This window comes from Verticillium dahliae, genomic scaffold (genome assembly GCF_000150675.1).
Source record: "Verticillium dahliae VdLs.17 supercont1.6 genomic scaffold, whole genome shotgun sequence".
Taxonomy (NCBI): domain Eukaryota; kingdom Fungi; phylum Ascomycota; class Sordariomycetes; order Glomerellales; family Plectosphaerellaceae; genus Verticillium; species Verticillium dahliae.
The window spans coordinates 1612859-1633446 of record NW_009276926.1 but is presented as its reverse complement, the minus strand read 5'-3'; the positions used below and the strand labels follow the sequence as shown (position 1 = coordinate 1633446).

At 57.6% G+C, this 20588-nt stretch overlaps 6 protein-coding genes across 6 annotated transcripts in view; 3 read left to right on the top strand and 3 right to left on the bottom strand.

The window, feature by feature from the left end:
* Positions 1 to 2963: 2963 nt before the first annotated feature.
* Positions 2964 to 5782, top strand: VDAG_04048 (DENN domain-containing protein; the record flags this gene model as incomplete). Its single annotated transcript, XM_009654132.1, has 3 exons — positions 2964 to 3353; positions 3423 to 3755; positions 3869 to 5782. The coding sequence occupies 3 exons, from the start codon at positions 2964 to 2966 to the stop codon at positions 5780 to 5782; spliced, it is 2637 nt and encodes an 878-aa protein (XP_009652427.1).
* An 862-nt stretch (positions 5783 to 6644) lies between these two features.
* Positions 6645 to 8327, top strand: VDAG_04047 (box C/D snoRNA accumulation; the record flags this gene model as incomplete). The annotated part of the gene is made up of 1 exon (XM_009654131.1): positions 6645 to 8327. The coding sequence occupies one exon, from the start codon at positions 6645 to 6647 to the stop codon at positions 8325 to 8327; it is 1683 nt and encodes a 560-aa protein (XP_009652426.1).
* A 240-nt stretch (positions 8328 to 8567) lies between these two features.
* VDAG_04046 (uncharacterized protein) lies at positions 8568 to 10335 on the bottom strand (the record flags this gene model as incomplete). Its single annotated transcript, XM_009654130.1, has 5 exons — positions 8568 to 9135; positions 9193 to 9792; positions 9844 to 9938; positions 10000 to 10195; positions 10255 to 10335. The coding sequence occupies 5 exons, from the start codon at positions 10333 to 10335 to the stop codon at positions 9064 to 9066; spliced, it is 1044 nt and encodes a 347-aa protein (XP_009652425.1). The 3' UTR covers positions 8568 to 9063.
* Positions 10336 to 14624: 4289 nt separating this feature from the next.
* Positions 14625 to 17514, bottom strand: VDAG_04045 (ribonucleoside-diphosphate reductase large chain; the record flags this gene model as incomplete). The annotated part of the gene is made up of 4 exons (XM_009654129.1): positions 14625 to 14668; positions 14729 to 17219; positions 17280 to 17437; positions 17496 to 17514. 4 exons carry the CDS (start codon positions 17512 to 17514, stop codon positions 14625 to 14627), a joined length of 2712 nt encoding a protein of 903 aa, XP_009652424.1.
* Positions 17515 to 18380: 866 nt separating this feature from the next.
* VDAG_04044 (deoxyribonuclease tatD) lies at positions 18381 to 19660 on the top strand (the record flags this gene model as incomplete). The annotated part of the gene is made up of 3 exons (XM_009654128.1): positions 18381 to 18437; positions 18513 to 18690; positions 18750 to 19660. The coding sequence occupies 3 exons, from the start codon at positions 18381 to 18383 to the stop codon at positions 19658 to 19660; spliced, it is 1146 nt and encodes a 381-aa protein (XP_009652423.1).
* A 130-nt stretch (positions 19661 to 19790) lies between these two features.
* Positions 19791 to 20588, bottom strand: part of VDAG_04043 (uncharacterized protein) — a gene marked incomplete at both ends in the record, with an annotated part of 1444 nt that continues 646 nt past the window's right edge. Inside the window, one exon of the mRNA XM_009654127.1 lies at positions 19791 to 20470. Within this exon, the coding sequence (XP_009652422.1) occupies positions 19791 to 20470 (680 nt within the window). The remainder of the gene's footprint in view (positions 20471 to 20588) is intronic.

Here is a 20588-nt window from a genome sequence, read left to right as displayed (position 1 = left end):
GAACTTGCAGCTCCAGTCGCTGTAGTACTTGCGTGGCTCAAACATCAGGTACTTGGGCCAACTTCGATAGCAGCTCACCCCCCCAAACATAAGCTGTTCAGCAGCTTCATCTTAGAGACGGTACAGGGCGTAAGGTGTTGACAAGTACTATGTATTTCAGTTGAGTCGTTGCTAGGAGACCCGGCCCGCTGTTGTCCAGGTTCAGCGGATTCCGGAATCCCTGAAGCGAAAACCGGGGGGGGGGGGGGGGGGGATGGCTGCCAGCGAAAAGGTCGTAACCCCGCCTGCCCGCAAAGCAAGAGCTACTGTACATAGTACCTCGATAGACCCCGCCGCCTGCGACAACGGACCCTCTGGTAAAACGCCGTTACGCGTGGTCAAAAGCCAATGGGTGCCGGGTGCTTGGGAGCGGCATCGGCGGGAATATCATGGCTCGCATCGATCCAGGTGCATGCATCGAGCCCGAAACACATATGTACATGCATATGTATATGTTTGTATGTGCTGGGCAAACATGCGGCGTTCCTGTGTTGATCGGAGCAACGACACCCCCTACTCTCTCCCACTGTCTCCCTACATATATGTCGCCATCCGAGCAGCCTAGGTTACCCGACGTCAACAGGAGCGCAGCATCACGCAGGGCGGGGCATGATGGTGCGAGTGAGAGTCCTTTTTTTCCCATTCCGTGCAAGGTGACAGAGACAGACAGACAGACAGACACAGAGAGAGAGAGAGAGCTGGCACATCGCCTGAGCACGGGTCCGAGCGTGCATGAGGCATGGGCGTGGAGGCGAGGGGGAGGAGGAGGCTTGTGCACAACATGGAAGCACCTTGTGAGAGCAAGTCATCCCGTCATGGAAAGCGCAAGCTCGGGCTATTTCTGCACACTGCAGACGGGTATCGCCAGATGCTTAGCTGGATTCGAGGAGAGGCCCCGCTGCTAGTGCAAGTGTACTGTGCTGTACATGTAGGCGGTCATGTTCGTTTCCTGCACTCCGAGAGGATGACCCTGGGCGTCGGCTGGACAAATTGTCGCCGACTGGTGGGGTCTGGCGTCAGGGGTCAGTCCACCATTCAGTCAGTCAGTCAGTCAGTCAGTCAGTCAGTCAGTCAGTCAGTCAGTCGAGCGTCTTGGCCCCATCTGTTTGCCTGTTCGTTCGTTCGCTCGTTTTACAGCAGCATCGAAGCCAGCGCGATGCGTTGACGGGAAGGGACTGAGTAAAAAACGGATGTTTTCGACGCCAGATGTGCATAACACCTCCCCAGGAGTGGCGTACATGGTACAGCACTAGCTGTAAGGCAGTGTCGCTATGTTTCATCGGTTGCACTACCTTGACTACCAACAAAGACCGGCTGGCGCCGGGGCTCTATGCCTTGCCATGACACGTGTGGCCTGGTCTGGCCTTGAGACGCTAAAAAAGAAAAGAGCCATGCACGACAGGTCGAACTGACAAGTGACTGAGGGAGGGGGGGCGGTCAAAGTCACGGCCTGGATGGATCCTCGAGGCAGCAGTAGCAGCAGCAACAGCAGCAGCGCTGCGGCATTCCCTACGCCCAACAACAACAAACACGGCAGGGCGATCCTTTGTCTGCTGCACGAAAACGGCTGCAAGGGAGCGCTGAGGCAAGAAACAGACGCAAACGAACAGCAGTAGCATTCGTCGCAACGCAAGGTCGGAAACGAGAGGGCCAGGGTTCGAGAAATTGAGCCATGACAGCGTCGCAGTCGCGACACGAAAAAGGGAGAGACAATTTCCCACCAGGTCCGCCGGCCCGTCATTGGTTCGTTTAAGCTGGCAGGCGTGGAGCCAAATTTTGGGGGGACCAGGGACCCGGGCGAGGGGGGGACGGTGTGGACACACCAAGTGATGGTGCCAGCCCGGCGACGGCTTCGAGGGTTCAGTGCTTCAGTGCTTCAGTGCTTCAGTGCTTCAGCGCGCCCCAAGTGCCCCGAGTGCCCCAAGCTCACCCGTGAGGCCCACGCGGTGCGCCAACGCCGCTGTGCTAATCGTTAGCCCCGTTCGTTCCTGAGGCAGGGGTCCCCGTACGGGTCGCGCCCGACGAAGGCACTTCACACGGTCTCCCTATACGGATCACTGGTGGCATCACACCGTGTTCGTGTCAGATCTCCGCCGCACAATGCACAGGCCATGCACAGTGCTTTAGCGTGGTATCAGACCTCCTGGGAACAGGAAGGCGGCCGACGATGGGCCCCTTCCCACTTGGGTCCCCCCCTGAAAGGTATTGGGCATCACGATGGATTGAGCTTGCTTCTCCGACTGCTCGTCCCCCCCAAAATCCGCCACGGCTCTCTGGCTGGCTCAGGCCGGCTCTGGCTGTCTGGCTGTCTGTCTGTCTGTCTGTTGAACCACGAGTCGTTCCCCGTCTCTCCTCTTTCGCTGCAACGATCTTCGAGCAGAGCTCGAATGCTCATCCCACCCCTGGCCGCCCCATCCATTCATTCCACCCATTCCATCCATCCACACGGACCGCCCACCCCCCCCCAATCGCCTCTTTTTGGAGTCGCCTTCCCCCTTTCTGGGTGCTCGTTTCCAAAACCTCTGTGGCTCTTGTTCCTCTTAGCCAGCGTCTTTCCTTTTCACTCTCCTACCCTCCCTTCCTCCCCCCGCACCAGCCGTCACCAAGCAGCCAGTCTGTTGCGGACTGTCTACGAGCACTCGTCAAGAACAAGAGAAGAGAAGAGACGATACGACAAGACCGGACGAGACGACAAGAGACGCGACGAACCGAACGCCCAGAACCTCGCATCACTAGCTGCTGTGCAGACCTTCGAATGGACAACTAAAACAACTCGAGCTCCCGCAAAGCTTTCCAGACTTCCGCCCAGCTTCCGAGCTTCTTCGCCTGCTCTGCTTTGTTGCGAGATTTAGGAGCTCGCTCTATCCTCTCGCCCCAAACACCCTACGCTGCAACGACAGAATCAGAGGTATCCATCACGCGCAATGGCTCCCTCTCTGCATGCTCACTCGTCCTTCACGCGCCCTCGCACCGGGGATCGCGAGGGCCGTCCCACCACCCGGGACCAGGGCGACAACAACCTCATCATCCCCAGCCGTACCTCTTCTCTTCACTCTCGCATCACCCAGCCGATTCCTTCCACCCTCAACGTCAAGACCCAGCAGCGCACCCCCAAGACACTGACCCATGCCTACATGGTCTGTGGTGTTGGCCGAGAGCCCTCGCAATGGGTCAAGGCACCTGCGCCCGCCCAGGGCAAGATTGGCCACATGAAGGGTGCCGTTGGCCAATTCTGGCTCCCTGAGATTCTCGGCAGCAGCCCCAGGCTGGAGCAAGACAACGAGATTGCCAGGGCCCTGCACGCTGCTATGCGGGTGAGTTGGACCTGTTTGCCCCCCCCCTTTCCATTGGCGGTAACGTTGTGCTAACCTCTCCCGTCGCAGGCGTGCTTCCCTCACGATGTTGAGATTTGCACTGGTCGCAGCCAGCCTCACTGCGTCCACCACGCGTTCGTTTTGCAGCAGGACTCGTCCCACACCCTCTACGGCATCAGTCTCCGCGTGTGGTCCCGCGCCGACGACAAGAGGGCCGAGACGATTCGTGACCTGCGGAAGAGGACCGAGTCCGACTTTTACGACAACCCCGACGAGACGTACTGGATTCCCTACTGCCTGTCCTTCCTCTCCCGTTACCCGCTGTACAATCTGTTGGGCGACTATCTTCGGGGCATGTGGATTCACTGGAACAAGGCCACTAACCTGTTCCACGCCGAGGAGGTCTCCCGCATTCTCAGCTTCCCCGCCCCAAGGCTCAACGACCTTGTCCGCATCGACATGAAAGGACTACGCCCTTGTGCTACCAGTTCCCCTCTTCTCCCACCGGATTCCAGAACTTTGCCATATGGCCCCTGTTCTGCTGTCTCTCGATTCCCAACATTGTCGGCGTCATTGAGGCCGCCATCTCCCCCCACCCGCCGCATCATCTTTGTGAGCCACTACCCGGCCATGCTGCTGACCATGGCCGCCGAGACGGTACAAATACTGCGTCCGTGTCTACGAGTGGAGCGGCCTCTACGTCCGCCGTCGTTCACGCTCGTCACGCCAAGGAGCTCGTTCGGGAACCGGGCCCCTACATCCTGGGCATCACTGCCGAGTGCAGGTCGCTTTTCACGGCGCCCACGGACGCTCTGGTCGTCGACCTCGACCGCAACTTTGTCCTCACCTCGAGCCCGCCCACCGCGCTGAGCCCCGGTCAGCGCAACAAATTCGTCACCCGCCTGACCCAGTCCCTCAATGGCGATGTCACCCCGTCTGGTGTGCCCCAGCATCTCCGCTCCGCCTACGGTGGAGGCAAACTCATCCCCGCCGGCCAGATTATCGTCATGCGCGGTGAAGTCGAGTCTATCCAGGACCCCGAGTGGTGGAGCCAGGATGCTGTCATGTCCGTCATGGACCACGTCTGTGAAAAGATGGGCCGCAACACCGGCCTCAAGGCGGTCTTTGGTGGCGCCGTGAAGAAGCCGCTGATGACCAAGGTTTCGATGAGGCACCTCAACGAGATTGTCCGCGAGAGGAACCAATACTCTCGCGACGCCCTCGAGGCGTGGCAGGACTTCATCAACCTCAAGGGCCGCATGGACACGGAGCTCAGCAAGGTCACCAAGCGCAACAACTACCTTGTGGAGGAACTGGAGAGCTGGAAGCAGCAGTTCCTCAAGTTCCAGGCCTTTGCTGAACAGCTCACCAAGGAGACGCAAGATCTCAAGACCAAGATTGAGAACCACAAGAGGGAGAACCGCAGGCTCGGCGGTCTCATCGATCAGCAGAAGGATGATAATGCTCGCCTCTCTGTTCGTCTCGCCGGCACGGAGAAGCAGCGTGATGACGCTCTTGAGGCCCTGGTCCTCCAGCAGGAGATTGCCGAGGAGCTCGAGCGCGAGCGCAAGCGCAACAAGAAGGAGCTTTCCGCGCTCCAGCACACCAACATGACAATCCTGCGACAGCGTGACGAGGCTCGCAGGGTGGTCCTTCACCTCCGCAGTCTCATTGGCGGCCAGAGCCACCACATGGAGCACCTCGTCCGCTCGCTGACGAAGCCCGAGGAGATCACCTCGGAGCTTGAGGACGGTTTCGAGAACGACGAGGATGTCGAACTCCAGCAGGGCGAGGTGCCCAGCGAGCGCCTTTCGCCTGAAGCCGAGAACAACCTGAGGAGTGCTGCCCGCGCCAACAAGAGGATGTCTTCGTCCAGCTTCATTGACGTGGCTGATCGTCACCTGAAGGACAAGACGGATGCCATCGCGCACATCATCCGCAACATTGCAGAGCAGTGCCAAGCTGCCGTCGAGGGTCTGTCTCTGGCGCAAGATGCCGAGCTCGACGAGCGTGCCCGCCTCGCCGCCGCCCACCGCAGGCACAGCAACCTGTCGGTGGCGGCCAGCGATGACGGCCACGACAGCCACTCCAACGCCACAGCGTCGGAGCTCGGCGACGACAGCCTCCTGCAGCCTGCCTCGGGTCGCACGTCGAGCATCCCGCCAACGCCCGATCTGGTGCCGAACCGCAGCAGCACGGCCATGTCGTTCGCCTCGACGGCGACGACGCCCGAGCGGTCGAGCCAGCAGTACATGATCCACCAAGACATCCCCACCAAGATTGTCGAGGATGACGGCGAGGACCTCGAGGAGGGCCGCAGCGAGTCGGACACGGCGCCTCAGGAGCGCGGCCTTGTCGGCAAGCACGCCAGCAGCCTCATCCACAGGCCATCTGGGGCTCGCATCAGCGCTCTGGGGGGCTCGCGCTAAAGACGAGACCGGCCCCCGCCGATTGACGAACCTGGCGAGGGTTTGCTTATTACGAACGACATTAGAGTGGGAGAGGTTTACTGGGCCCGGGGGGCCTTTTTTTCGTTTCTTTCCCCAGGGGTTCTGGACCGCATGTGTCCAATTTCGCGCATAAAAGCTCATTTTTCGTCCCTCTTGTTGCCCCATCTATACCTCTTTGTTTTTATCCTTATTCACCTATCTCTCTCTCCGTCTGGCTGTCCACACTGATGGCGGTTCTGGACAGCGTCACGTTGTTTTTGTCCTGGCGTTGGAAGCTTTGCTAATTCTACCCTCTTATTTGTGCTTTCAAACATGTCTCGTTTCTTGGTCGAGATGTCTCTCACAGTGCCTCGAGGACGAGTGGGCTGCTCTTTGTCTGCTGTATCACGATTTGTAGGGCTCAGGTGGTTGGTCTGTCGGTGTTCTGACTAGTTGGACTTGACGTCACTCCTTGGTCTTGAATCTATATCTTGAAGATGACACTCGACGCTTTCTTCGCCCATGTGACTATGTACATGACTGATGTCCGATCCGTCTCGTCTTGAAACTTTTGGGATGCCTCGAATGGCTTTCCCTCCCACCGACCATGCGTCATCCGCCAAGGCACTAGCCGATAAGGCAGAGACCATCAGGTTGAGCAGTGCGATAAGACAAAAAGTTGTGAGCTCCATGCGTTCAACCTTTGCAACTTGGTCCCGTGCATTTTCAACCCTCTCGATTCCAACCCGACACCTATTAATTCCACTGCATCATTAGCCAACACTCTCTTCGACGTGACCCCCTCGGGCGCTTGCCCACCTCGAATCCTTCCTTCTCCCCTCCCGCGAAAGCGGCATCCAGCATGGCCACAACACCAGCCGCCGGCGGTCCCTCTGGCGCCGCCTCGACCTCGTCGTCGTCGAACGATCCCCTCCTGACGACGCTCTGCGCCATCTGCCACATCCAGCCGCCCAAGTACAAGTGCCCGGCCTGCGACACGCGGACGTGCTCGCTCGCCTGCACGCGCCGCCACAAGGCCTGGTCGTCGTGCAGCGGCATCCGCGACGCGACGGCCTACGTGCCGCGCGCCCGGCTGCGGACCCCGGCCGGCGTCGACCACGACTACAACTTCCTGCACGGCATCGAGCGCGCCGTGCAGCGCGCCGAGCGCGAGATTGTCGAGGAGCGCCGCCTGCTGGCCGAGGACGAGCTGCGGCCCGTCGAGATTCGCAGCGTGCAGTGGCGTCGCCAGAAGGACGGGTCGAAGAAGAAGGTGCTCGTCACCGAGGTGCTGCGGAACGGCGGCAGAGATGGCGCAGGAGCTGGAGCAGGAGCAGGAGCAGGAGCAGGAGCGGGCGTGCGGCCGGACTTGTCGAAGCAGATGCGGCGACGGCTCGCGTCGTTTGGCATCCATGTGCGACGCGCCCCGACCGGCATGTCGAGGCAGAAGGAGAACGGCACAAACGTGCACAAGGCGTCGGGCCGCATACACTGGCAGGTCGAGTGGCTGCTGCTCGAGCCTGGCGAGGCCAAGGAGGCCGACACCAAGGTCGAGGTCGAGGCAGACGACAATGCCGACAACAGCAGCAGCGACGAGGAGCACGACGACCGCGCCGGGCGAAACAAAATTCCGACGACGCGCTTCCTGGGTAAGGCCATGGACAATGCGCCCCTCTACTCGGCGTTCGGCCACGGCCACAGGGCCCATCTCAACGCCCTGCGCAAAAAGGAAGAGCAACAGCAGCGAAGCCCCTTTGACGTGGCCGCCGACCCTTCGACCAAGCCCAAGTCCCGACCCAAACAGCCCCCCCCGCAAGCCGCCACACAGTCCCAGGACCCGTCGACAGGCACCTGGCTTCCGGGCCACTACGTCCTCCAACCTCACCCGCACCCGGCCTGGAAACCCTACGCCGGCGCGACGCACTTCAAGTCGGCGGCGGCCCCAGAACCCGAGGACATGCCCAAGGACAAGTACCGCTTCTTCATCTCCCCCGTCCGCAGCCCCTTCGCCGCCGCCGCCGCCGCCGCTACCGCACCCAGCTCCGAAGCCAAGGTGCCCGTCCACGCCCTCGACCCGACAACGTCCCTCGCCGAAGCCCTGCGCGACACCACCGTCCTCGAGTTCCCCACCATCTACGCCCTCCCCGCCGACGCCGCGCTGCCCTCGGCCTTTGCCCTGACGCCGAAACGCGACCCCGCCGACGCGACCGCGCAGAAGCGCAAGCGCGACGCAGCCAGCCAGTCCAGACGTCCGCAGGACCAGAAGGGCAAGAAGAAACCCCGCCGTCGGCTCGAGGACGGCGAGGTGGCCAGCGATGACGACGACAACGACGATGCTGGCTCCGTCCAGGGCGGCACCAGCAACTTGATGGAGATCGTAGCCGAGGAGAGCCTTGGGGACGACGATGACGAGGACGAGGACGACGACGACGACGACGACGACGACGCCACAAGCAGCTCAGGTTCTGATGACAGCGACGGCGAGGATGATGCGACTATCAACGCGAGTATCGCGAGAAAGCTGGCTAGTTTGGGTCGGATATAGGAAGGAATGACACTTGTATAGCTGTGCGCCGCTAGCCTCATTCTCGTTCCCTCCTCGCCAACATGCCCGTGTCACATGTATGAGCTGCACTTGCACAGCATACACTGCGCGTGATAAATCGCAAACACATGGTGACCAAGGTGCGTATAGGCAGCCGTAACAATCATACATCGGTCAGCAGGTAGTCCTTCAACAGCACTACTGTTTGAACCCTCATCACGTTTGACTTGTAGAACCATGTCTGCGGCGTTGCAATGTTTCTACATTTGTACATACATTCATTTATCATGGTTTCGTCCGAATTTCGACAACAAAGGCAAGAGGTCAACCAACCTTCGGTCCCACCCCTTTTCACTGGTCTCGAGCCTCAGCACATGCCCCTTAAAGGTCTGCCAATAACCATCATCAACACGCCATTCCATTACGCTCAAGTCCAACACCAAGCAATCCATTAAAAAAGAACAAGATGAACCATTTCATCTCCTTGGGGCCTGAAAAGGAAAGAAAGAAAGCCTGCAGTGCCTCGGTAGTTCCGTTACCGTTCACCTCAATTGCGATTCGTGGTGCCTTCGATTCTGACCGACGTCCATTTTTTTTTTGGCTGTAGTCCTGTCAAGATCATGACATGGAATCGATCGAAGGCGTGAGGTCGAAAACCGAGGATTTGACGCAGGGGGGTATTTTAAATATCGAATGTGCTGATGGAATCACCGACTCTTACTCCGGGTTGGTGCTCTTAGAAGAGGATGGCAGCGACACCCATGGCGGCCAAGAGGCCAAAGGCAGGAGCGGTGAGGGACATGCCGGCCTGTTTACATGTTAGTCTTCCTGTAGACGGCACCTGAGTCACGAATAGAGGGCTTACCGAGTCGTTACCGCCGCCAGTGGTGGAGGAAGCGGCAGCATCACCAGTCTGGGTCTCGGAGGAAGAACCACTGTCGGTGGTAGTAGCGGAGCCCGAAGCAGTGTTGCTGTCATCGCCACCAGTGCTGGCGGCATCGGAAGCCTGGCTCTCAAGAGCCGAAGTCAGAGCAGAGCCGGTGAGGGTGGAGACAACCGAGGTAGTGCCAATCGTAGAGGTGATAAGGTCGTCACCGCTGGTGATGGTGGTCACGACGGGGACGGCGACAGTAGTCACAGGGAGCTGCGAGGCACCAGAGACGCCGTTGATTCCAATAGTGGTCACGCCGGTCGAAGTGATAGTGTCATCACCGCTGGTGATAACAGTGGTGAAGGTGGAGACGACAGCAGTGTTGCTGTCGTCGTCTCCGTTGGCGGCAGTGCCTGTGATGGTGCTAGTACCAACAGTAGAGGTGAAGGTAGTACCGTCCGAAACGATGGTCGTGACAATGGGAACAACGGCTCCACCGCCGGCGGTGCCCGTGACGGTGCCGGTACCAATGGTGGAGACTAGGGTAGTGCCATCGGAAACGATGGTCGTAACAATGGGAACAGCTCCGCCGTTCTGAACAATTGTTAGCAAATGTTATACTTGGTTTCATAGGAGCGCACTCACGGCGCCGCCACCAGTGGCAGTGGCAGTGACAGTCTCAGTGTTGGTGGCCTCGGTGACAGTACCAGCGGGGACGGGCTCAACAGTGACACCACGGTCTATCGAAACAAATCAGCACAATATTCGTCATGGCAGAGTATTCTCACAGTGGAATCTCACCAGCGCAGTAGGAAAGGCCGTAACGGACGGCGGCGGCGGCGGCCTCGGTGTCCTCGGCGCAGACGGCAGTAGAGCAGTCGTTGATACCGTACAGGAAGTTGGGGTTACGGCACAGGCAGGCTTCCCGCTCAGAACCTTGGACGTCGCCACATCCGAGTTCAGCCGCAAGTCCGAGCATGTTAGTGACGCACGTTTGCTATTTCACTGCGTGTCAGCCATTGTCGGGCTCTAGTGACGAGCGTGATGGATGCTTACGCCGCACGCGGGGAGGTCCTGGGCTTGGACGCCGCTGAGGACGAGGATGACAGCAGCGCTGAGAACGGCGGTGTTCTTCATTTTGATGACGTTGATGTTTTCTGAAGACTGAACGAGACGAGATGAGTTAATGCTCGTGATGGTGTTCGGTGCAAGAAGCAAGACCTGAACAGCTGATGTTAGCAAAAGTTCAAATATCATATTCCTGGCTGCTCATGCGCACCACACGATTAAAGAGGGATGAATTAAACACTCGTGACTTTGTCGAGCGATCAACGGCATCCAAGTACCTGATTTGAGACTTGTAGGAGAAACGAGTGTTGGTGTCAAGACAGATGAGCAAACATGTGTGAGTGTTTGGGGGGAAAACAGGAAGAAGGTTAGAGGCAGTATGAGACGTGTGAAGAGGTTATGAGGAGTGAGGAAGGGGGTGGCAGGGGAAATGAAGGTGCAACTTCACGCGTGGGAGCCGGCCCTTGTATAGTTGCACCGTGTGACGGCAGTCGCAAGGGGAAAAAGCGGGAGGGGGGGTCAAGCTGGGGAAGGATCGGGCCAGCCACGTCGAACAAGCACACACGGCAGGGTCAACTGTTCCAAGGCCCATTTGGTCTTGGCCAACCTATGCCATTCTTGCCGCTGATCTTGTGTGTGTGTGTGTGTGTGTGTGTGTGTGTGTGTGTGCTGTGGCAGTGGGGGAAGTCCAGAGTCTTGCATTGACTCCAGAATGGCAAAGGGCAAGTGAAGCAGACCAAGCCTGGCGTATCAGACTGAAGAACCACTTACCCACAGTGTAGTGATGATGGTGTTGTGAGAGGGCAACGGAACGTCGTCAAGGCTTGGCAGGCCTGTGAACGGTGATTGGGTGTTAGTCGTGTCAAAACTTATGAGACGTGACACCAATGAGAAGAACAGTGAGGTGGCTCGTAAGCCGGGACCCGGATAACGCAAAAAAAGCCTAGTGTATGAGGAGGGGAAGGAATTGTCGCGTGAAGTCCTTGGTGCCGGATGGAAGAATAGAAGCTTTGCCCGAGGAACATGAAAGACGCGACGCGTCGTTGTACGGACGTACCGAAGGATGTGGAGGTGCGGTCGAGAATGTCGTTTGTCTTTCCGTGACGTTGACGAGAGGAGGAGGAATGGAGGTCTCGAAAGATATCAGACGCAGGGTTGGGATGATGAGGGACGGGAGGGAGGTCAAACAGATGGATGTAGGGGCAGGCGTACCAAAGCTTTAAAGAACAAGAACGACGTGTGGAGAAGAGATGAGAGGCCCTGTGCTGAGAAGGCTACATGTACCTCACAGCAAGACCAAAGCTGGAAGCTGGCAGGCCTCTAGCAAAGCTGGAGGAAAGCACGATGCTGGGATGTGCGGTGAACCTACCCGAAAGTCAAGCCACTGACAAAACAGGAAAGAGCCACTGCCGGGGTGTGCCTGCGCTTGCCTCTGTCTACCCACCGGCCCCTGCCCTGCCTGACCCTAGAGGTGCGCCAGCCCCGGTTTCGACCTCATTGCACTGCACTAAAGCCGGGATCGGGAGGGATATGACCTCAAGTCCCCAACTCGTAAGACACAGACATCCAAGCCCCAGCACTAGCATCCCAATGTCTAACCGCCCCAGCTATTGCCCACAACGTAAGGCACCTACCTGCGGACCTACCGACCGCCCCCCGGCCCGGTTGCGCAGCGCCAGCTGTCTGCTTCCTACCATCAGATCAGAGGTAGGTAGGTAGCTACCTGGGTAAGGCAGCTAGGTAGGGTAGGACATCTGGCTGCGCCGCCATTCCGAGCTTGAGCGCAACCCACGCCCCTCGTCGGACCATGCCTGGACACGCAGCGCTGAAGTCTTCATGCAAGTCGACAGCACAGCATACTAGGTTGGCAGCTTCGCCTCGCTTGCCTCAGCCTAAAGCGTGCGGTGGACCTGCGATGAATCCCGTTACGCTACGCCATCTTCCTAATCCAGCAGGACAGTCGACGACTTTGCGGCAATGTCGGTGTGCCCGAATTCTCCCACATAACGCTTGCCTCAGCACCGAGAGCTTCCCCGAGGAAAGATAACTACCCACTCAAGCTGAGGAAACAGGGCCTCCCATGACGACATGGATACTCGGCTTGAAATCATGAGCCAACATTGAATTGGGTAATAAACGGCTGATGGGACGGACGAAAACCAGGGAACCTAAGTGATAACCACACCAGACAAAGGACTGGAAGCTTGCTGTTGTCATCGGGGGAGGTAGAGTCACTCCGAAAAAGACAAATGGCTGGGTTCGACAGCTCTGCAGGCCCCCTCAGAACAGGGCAATGGGAGAAAGGTTCCAAGGTTCGATTCGTGTCAAGCAAGTCCAACTCATACAGCGTCAATGAGGTCAGTTCACTCCGCTGGCATCCCTGCTCCGATTCTTGGCTGCATATGATTGGCGGGAAGAAGCCGATCCACCGGACAAGCTATCCACACGGCAAGTCCTGTGACCTTGCACCCAGGTCTGGTCTCGGCAGGGACAAGCGGACGTGTGGAGCAGGCACTTGTCCAACGTCATGGGCACATGCGCTCTGGTTGGCTCAACAACTATCGTCTGATGGTTTCCTGCTGCTCGGTTTTTGTTCGCTCCCTCTCTCTGCTGGTGCTGCCCTATTGTGCGGTGCTCGTCTGTCTCCACGAACGACAAGAAGTAAAGCCGGGCTGGGTACCATGATTGTTGGTTTCCTGTTGACGTCCCCGCTGATTCAACCACCCTGCGCCTGCTTGTTTACGTTAATGAGGCATCATGGGCCTAGAACCCCGAATTTCTGTTCCCGGCCTCTCTCTCCGCGGTGCGCCGTCTCAGCAGCAAGGTACCCCAGGTACCTACATGTAGGTAGGTAGGCAGGTACCTACCTTATTCATCTGGTGATGCCTGAAGCCCTGAACGCTTGCTTGTTCTGCTGAACGTCTGCGCCCGTTGCCCCTCCCTTCACTTCCGGCCCCAGCGAAAGCCAATTCGAACGAACCACCCCACGAACCCAAGACATGATGACCCCTCCCCAGCCAGCCTGGATCACATTGCGGCTTGCGCGTCCTGTGGCAAGCAGAGTCCGTTCGGCCATTCGATCCGTCTTGCCCAAGACCCGAAATGTACGACGTCCCAAACCTGAAGAATTGAAAGACCGAGATGCGTTCTTCCAATGCAGAATTTCCGGAGCCGAAGATCTCACTCAAGCCTTGTCTCTTCAGAGTGCGGCTACCCTTGCCAACATGGCACCTACATGCAAACCCGACCCATGCATGCGCCGATCGGACCCCCCCTTCGACTGCTAGTGTAGATAGCATCGTCCCCTCTGCTTGATCTCCGACGCCCTCTGAGAGAGATCAATCTGTGCATACATCCTCCCCTTCATTTCAACACCGACAGTCTCGACAGACCAGTGGCGACCTGCCTGGCACAAGGACCGACGTGCGACGAGAACCAATCTGCTGTGCACCCCGTGAGCGCTTAACACCCGTGCGCACAATCAAACACGCAAAAACGACCCCATCTCTCCATCAATTGGACAATGGAAATCTAGGGGCGCCTGGATTAGTGCGGGGAGGCGGGTAAGGGGGACCACAACTGGCATGGCGGGCAGATTTGGCAATCGGTAGATAGGCCTCGGGTGCCTGACGGCCTGGCGCGATCGAATCGATCCCCCCAACGACCCTGGCTCCCTCCCCCCCCTTGTTTGCTTGAGAACAAAATCCTGGTCCAGCTGAATCAATTTGCCGTGTGGACACTAAACATCGAGTTAGCCCCCCCCTTCATCCGCAAGAGGCAGCACCCCAGGTTTGCCACGCCAACCGAGATCGAGCCCCCCCGGCCCCAGCTGGTGCAACAGCCAATTTCGCGAGGACCTAGACCGTGAGGAGGCCTCAACCCTCCGACACCAACCACACAACCTAGCCACTGCTACTGGGTCGGAAGAAGTGGCGCTCCTCTGTGAGACAAAACCTTTTGAGCTACGTGCCTCCCCCTCCATCATTGGGCATGCGGTCAATGGGGCAAGGCTCGTTGTTTCGGACGAGATGGAAGGGACAGCACAATATTGTCTCAACGCCAATCGTATTACGAAAAACACACATGCTATCTTATCAAGGTTCAACGCATTATGACCTTGTCCTGAAATGCAGACCCCGACTAAGGACCAGGACCTCCCTAAACCATAAAACCACTGTACAAAACCATATCAGCCAGCGCGACAGATATACCGCGCATCGCGCTCAGGTGCACGTCAAGAGGCATCGAGCATCATGAGCCGTGCAAGCCGCGGTGTGTCCTTGCAAATGTACCCAAAACCCAGTGCCATTATACCCATCATCAAACCATCAACACATTACCAATGATGTATCCAACATTTAGCCGCTGCACATCACGCAAGACTCGGGGTTTTCAATGCTGCCTGCGAGAGGTCATTAGTCTTGGTCAAGTTGAAAGGGGTACGTGCTAGTTTTTGACTTACAAGCAAGCACAGCTTCTGAGTAAATGTCGTTCTCGCGCTCTTTGCTGTCCTCATCCTTGTCCTCCGCGTCAGGAGTCTTGTCGCCCTGAGAGAGCTCCTCAATCTTAATCTTGTCGGCGGGCTCCATGGGCAGGACCTTGGGGCTGTCGCCCTCGTCAACATCCGCCTTCATCGTCGCCGGCTTGGCAGGCGAGGCGACAGGGAGGGACGTGACGGCGGCCGGAGGCGGTGTCGTGCTGGGGGTAGGAACACCGTTGCGGCTGTTGCTGTCTGCCGAACCGTCCTTGTTCTGGAACATGGGCCTAGGAACGGCCGCAGCAGACGAGTTGTAGCTGGGCATGGGAGACCGCTTCTTGAGGCTGCGCTCCTTGCCGACGTTGGTATCGGCGACCTTGAGCGCCTCCTTATCAACAGTGAATTGAATAGGGGCAGCAGCAGCCTGGGTGCGCAGGTAGTACATGCCGGTCTTGAGGCCAAGCTTCCAGCCGGCGAAGTGCATGCTCGTGATCTTACCCATGGTAGGGTCTTTCATGTGAATGTTCAAGGACTGGGACTGGTCGATGAAGGCACCACGATCGGCAGCCATCTGCACAACGGTGCGCTGAGAAATCTCCCAGACAGTCTTGTACAGGGACTTGATGTCGGCGGGAATGTTGGGGATGTTCTGGATGGAACCATTCTCGGCAATGATGCGGTTCTTCATGCTATCAGACCAAAGACCCATGTCGACAAGATCCTTGAGCAGCCAGGGGTTGACGACCTGGAACTCGCCGGCGAGCACACGACGCTGGTAGATGTTGGACGTGTAAGGCTCGAAGCACTCGTTGTTGCCAAGGATCTGCGAGGTACTGGCCGTGGGCATGGGCGCCACGAGAAGACTGTTACGGACGCCATGTTGCTTGATCTGGCTCTTGAGGTCGGCCCAGTCCCAAAGGTCAGTAGGCTTGACGTTCCACATGTCGTATTGAAGGATACCCTGGGAGACGGGCGAGCCCTCATAGGTGGAGTAGGGGCCTTCCTCCTGAGCGAGCTTGCATGACATGGTCAGGGCAGCGTGGTAGATGGTCTCAAAGATCTGCTTGTTGAGCTCCTTGGCCTCAGGAGACTCAAAGGGCATGCGGAGAGCAAGGAAAGCATCAGCCAAGCCCTGGACACCAAGGCCAATGGGCCGATGGCGCATGTTGCTGTTGCGAGCCTCGATGACGGGGTAATGGTTCACGTCGATGATCCTGTTGAGGTTCCTGACGACGACCTGAGTGACCTGGTGGAGCTTCTTGAAGTCATACACGCCGTTGTTGTAATCAACGTAGGCGGGCAGGGCCAGAGAGGCCAGGTTGCAGACGGCAACCTCATCGGGTGCCGAGTACTCGACAATCTCTGTGCACAGGTTGGAGCTGCGAATGGTACCAAGGTTCTTCTGGTTGCTCTTGCGGTTGCAGTGATCCTTGTAGAGCATGAAGGGGTTGCCGGTCTCGGTCTGAGCCTCGAGGACGGCGTACCAAAGCTTCTGCGCCTTGATGGTCTTGCGGCCCTTGCCAGCCTTCTCGTACTTCTCGTACAAGGCCTCAAACTCGTCACCGTAGCAGTCAGCAAGGCCAGGGCACTCGTTGGGGCACATGAGAGTCCAGTCGCCGTTCTTCTCGACACGCTTCATGAAGAGATCGGGGATCCACAAGGCCAGGAAGAGATCGCGAGCGCGAACCTCCTCCTTGCCGTGGTTCTTGCGGAGGTCAAGGAACTCGAAGACATCAGCGTGCCATGGCTCAAGGTAGATGGCAAAAGCGCCGGGACGCTTGTTGCCGCCCTGGTCAACGTAGCGCGCCGTGTTGTTGAAGACGCGAAGCATGGGCGTGATGCCGTTTGAAGTGCCATTGGTGCCGGCAATGTAAGAGCCAGTGGCACGGATGCGGTGGACGTTCAGGCCAATACCACCAGCCATCTTGGAGATCATGGCACAGGTCTTGAGGGTGTCGTAGATACCTTCAATGCTGTCATCCTTCATGTCAACCAGGAAGCAGGACGACAGCTGAGCCTGAGGCGTGCCAGCGTTGAAGAGGGTAGGAGAGGCGTGTGTGAAGAATTTGCTGGACATGAGGTTGTACGTCTCAATGACACGCTCAACGTTGTCTCCCCAGATACCGACGGAAACACGCATAATCATGTGCTGCGGGCGCTCGGCAATCTTGCCGTCAAGCTTGAGGAGATAGGAACGCTCCAGGGTCTTGAAGCCAAAGTATTGGTAGTTGAAGTCACGGTCGTAGACAATGGCCGAGTCAAGCTCCTCCTTGTGCTTCATGACAAACTCATACGTCTCCGGTGCAATCATGGGAGAGGGGCGGTTGTTCTTGGGGTTGACGTAGTGATACAGATCACTGACGACAGAAGACCATTGCTTCTTGGTCTGCTTGTGAAGGTTGGAGACCGCAATGCGGGCGGCGAGGATGGCATAGTCGGGATGGGTGACGGTCATGTACGCGGCAGTCTCGGCAGCCTAGGAGTGCGGGTTAGGATGGGTTCTCACAATCCAGCATCAGAACGATGGACAACATACAAGATCATCGAGCTGAACGGTAGTTACACCACCGTAGACACCAGAAATAACCTTCTGAGTGATGGCGACCGGGTCGACGTGGTCCATGTCAAGGCCGTAACACAGCCTCGACACGCGAGCCGTGATCTTGTCGAACTGGACGCGCTCCTGGCGGCCATCTGATCGCAGTCAGTACGGAGCACGCATTAGAAGTCGCGTTGAGGGGCAGACACGTACCTCTCTTTCTCACGAACATGGTGGGCGATGTGTAGAGGGGGGGTAGAGGGATGGCGGGATGGCGAGACAACGGAGTGCACCGTCGGGGGGGTAAGAGGCGACGGAGTGATTCAGACTCTGTTCAAGGCCAGTGGGTATATGCCAAAGAAGTCTCGTCGCAATTCAGTGCCAGGAAATGGTCGCTGAAGATACTTGAGGTGGGATTTGTTGTATGTAGGAGGAAGGGAAAAGGATGGTGGGTGGTTGCTACGGGAGAAAGATATAGGCGTGGCGGGTCGTCGCGTAGCGGAAACGCGTCGCCAGGCCCCTAGCGCGTCAAACACGGTTAAGCACAGGCGGTTTACTACTGCTGACCCTTGGCAACCATCAGGCAGATGCCCCGCCGCCCTTGCTTGCCCGATACCTACGAGCCGAAACCGATGCTCACTAATGTCCCCTCGTGTTTTGATCCCTTGCTGTGCCTAGATCATACTCGTCTGGCGGCGCTGAATAGATTATCCTGATTCTCATGCTTACAGATCCATTCCTCAGGTCCCCCTTCGCCCCTGGACTTTTTTAAGTGGTAGTGCAAGGGCGCGTCTTTGCACTTTATGCATGCATGCACTTAACGCGCTTAGCGCGTAAAGTACTTCGCGCAATCACGTGTATTAGTCAGACTGTGTTTAATGGGGGTTTGAAGAGATGCATTTAGGCGCACGCGCAACTCACCAGCGCTACGCTAAGGCGCCAGGCCATATCTCAGACTCTGGTGTTTCGGGACTTCTAAAGGGTGAAGAGTTTCTTCAGTCTCAGCATATGTTTTGGCCTCGAGCACCTCTCACTCGGTTCAGGCCAACCGTATCGTACTTGGCATCTCGCGTGGTTCTGCCACCACGTCTAACAACGATGGCGACCCCGCCACCAGTCACCTCTCACGATGAGTACAGACCAAGATATGTTGATGTACGAAGTTGTGCTTGCGAGGAAATCAAAAAGTCAAAAACGGGCCTTGGTTGGCTGACACTCTATACCCAGTAGATTGGAATTAACCTTGCCGACCCCATTTTCAGAGGCATTTCCCACGGCTCCAGACGGCACCCTGATGATCTGGGTGCTGTCATTTCAAGAGCAAACGAAGTTGGTTGCTCGAAGCTCATCGTCACGGGTTCAGACTTTCAGAGCTGCCGAGATGCCTTGGCGATAGCCAAAGAATATCGTACGTGACCTCACAGCTCCCCGACATGCACGACACTCGACTGACCATCTCCATGCCAGCCGGCAATGTATACACGACCATCGGTATCCATCCCTGCAGCAGCGCCATCTTCAGTACCGCCGATGCCAACCATGATGCCATGCATTCGAACCCTGATCCAGAAACACCCATGCCGGACACCAACGGCCCGGACGCTGAAAAGACCGAGACGATCATCGCCGATCTCGCCGCCCTCATTGAGAGCACCCGCGCGTCCCAGCCGGGTAGCCTCGTCGCATTCGGCGAGTTTGGGCTCGACTACGATCGCCTGCACTATGCCTCCAAGGCTGTTCAGCTATATGCCTTTGCCGCCCAGCTGGACCTCGTCCTCGCCACGAAGCCCCAGCTGCCCCTATTCTTGCACTCGCGCGCCGCCCACGAAGACTTCCGCCGGCTTTTGCAGGAGAAGTTCGGCCCCGGCTTGGAGAAGCTCGAGCGCGGCGGCGTCGTGCATAGCTTTACCGGCTCCATCGAGGAGGCGCGTGAGCTGATGGACCTGGGGCTGTACATCGGGATCAATGGTTGCAGCTTCAAGACGGCGGAGAATTGCGAGGTCGTCAAACAGATCAGCCTGGACAGGATGATGCTGGAGACGGACGGGCCCTGGTGCGAGATCAGACCGAGCCACGAGGGCTACAAACTGTTGTTAGAGAAGAAGCCAGAGACAAACGGCGAGGCCGCGCCGGCTGATGCATCGAAGCCACAGCCCAAATCGAAGAAGAACCAGAAGAAGGAGCCCGAGATTCCTGAGCGATGGAAAATCGTGAAGAAGGAGAAGTGGCAGGAGGGCGCCATGGTCAAGGGCCGCAACGAGCCCTGCATGATTGAGCGCGTGGCCAAGGTAGTGGCGGGCATCAAGGGGGTTTCGGTAGAGGAGGTATGTGAGGCCGCTTGGAAGAACACGAACAAGGTCTTTGATTTACAAGCGTAGAACGCTGTTGCATGGGTATCTAGACAAAATAGGACGCCAACCAAAGAACTGCCATTAGCGGTTCAGCCGTGCCGAGACCCTTGGCTCGGTCCTGAAAATCTTAAATCAAGAAGCCGAGCGTCATCAGTCGTTATATCCCGGAGCCTTTGTATCCCCTGATCCTGCCATCCCTGACAACCCCAATAGTAACGCCTTCCTCACCAGTCAGCCAGCCAGGCATTCTGCTGCCATTAATGACACCAGCCTCCACGAGCTGGCGCATGCCGGCAAAGACGTGTGAGCCTCGAAATGTCAGCTTGACGCCCGGAGCCCAAGATGCCTCGTCTTCGTCTACTGGCACGTTATTCTCTGGACCTAAGAATGAGTCCTCCATCGTAATGTCTACTCGCTCGATACCCCGGCCATCGTCGAGCTTTGCTGAATCCCCGAATCGGGCGCGAGCCGCCAAAAGTCTCGCCTTTTTATCAAGTCGGTCCGCTTCTGCTGGGTCGTATGTGACCTTCCGTTTGGCTGCCGTGACCTGTTCCGCTGCAGCAGAAGAGACGCTCTCAGAGTCCTCCGAAAGCGGCGGGGTAGGCAACGTGGTGTCGAGAGGTGACTCGTTCTTTTTCCTGTCCGCGTAGAAGCTCCACCCACCCGCAGCGGCGTTCGTCCGACCTGCGCCCTTTGATGACAGAAGAAGGGATAGATTTTTGCTGCGGACGTTTGTGGCTTGGAGGGTATATCTTTTGCGTGGTTGGGACAGTGCTTTCGGAATCCCCTCCTCCACCAGGTTGCGAAACACTTTTGAATCCGCACCTGTTGCAATGCCTGTGGATTGTGGGTTTTGACAGATATACAAACGGAGCAGCGTCGGGGAATGCATATAGAGCGTCCTGGAGGATTCGATCTGAGCGTTTGGCCGGGGTGCCATCGTCGAGAGCCATGG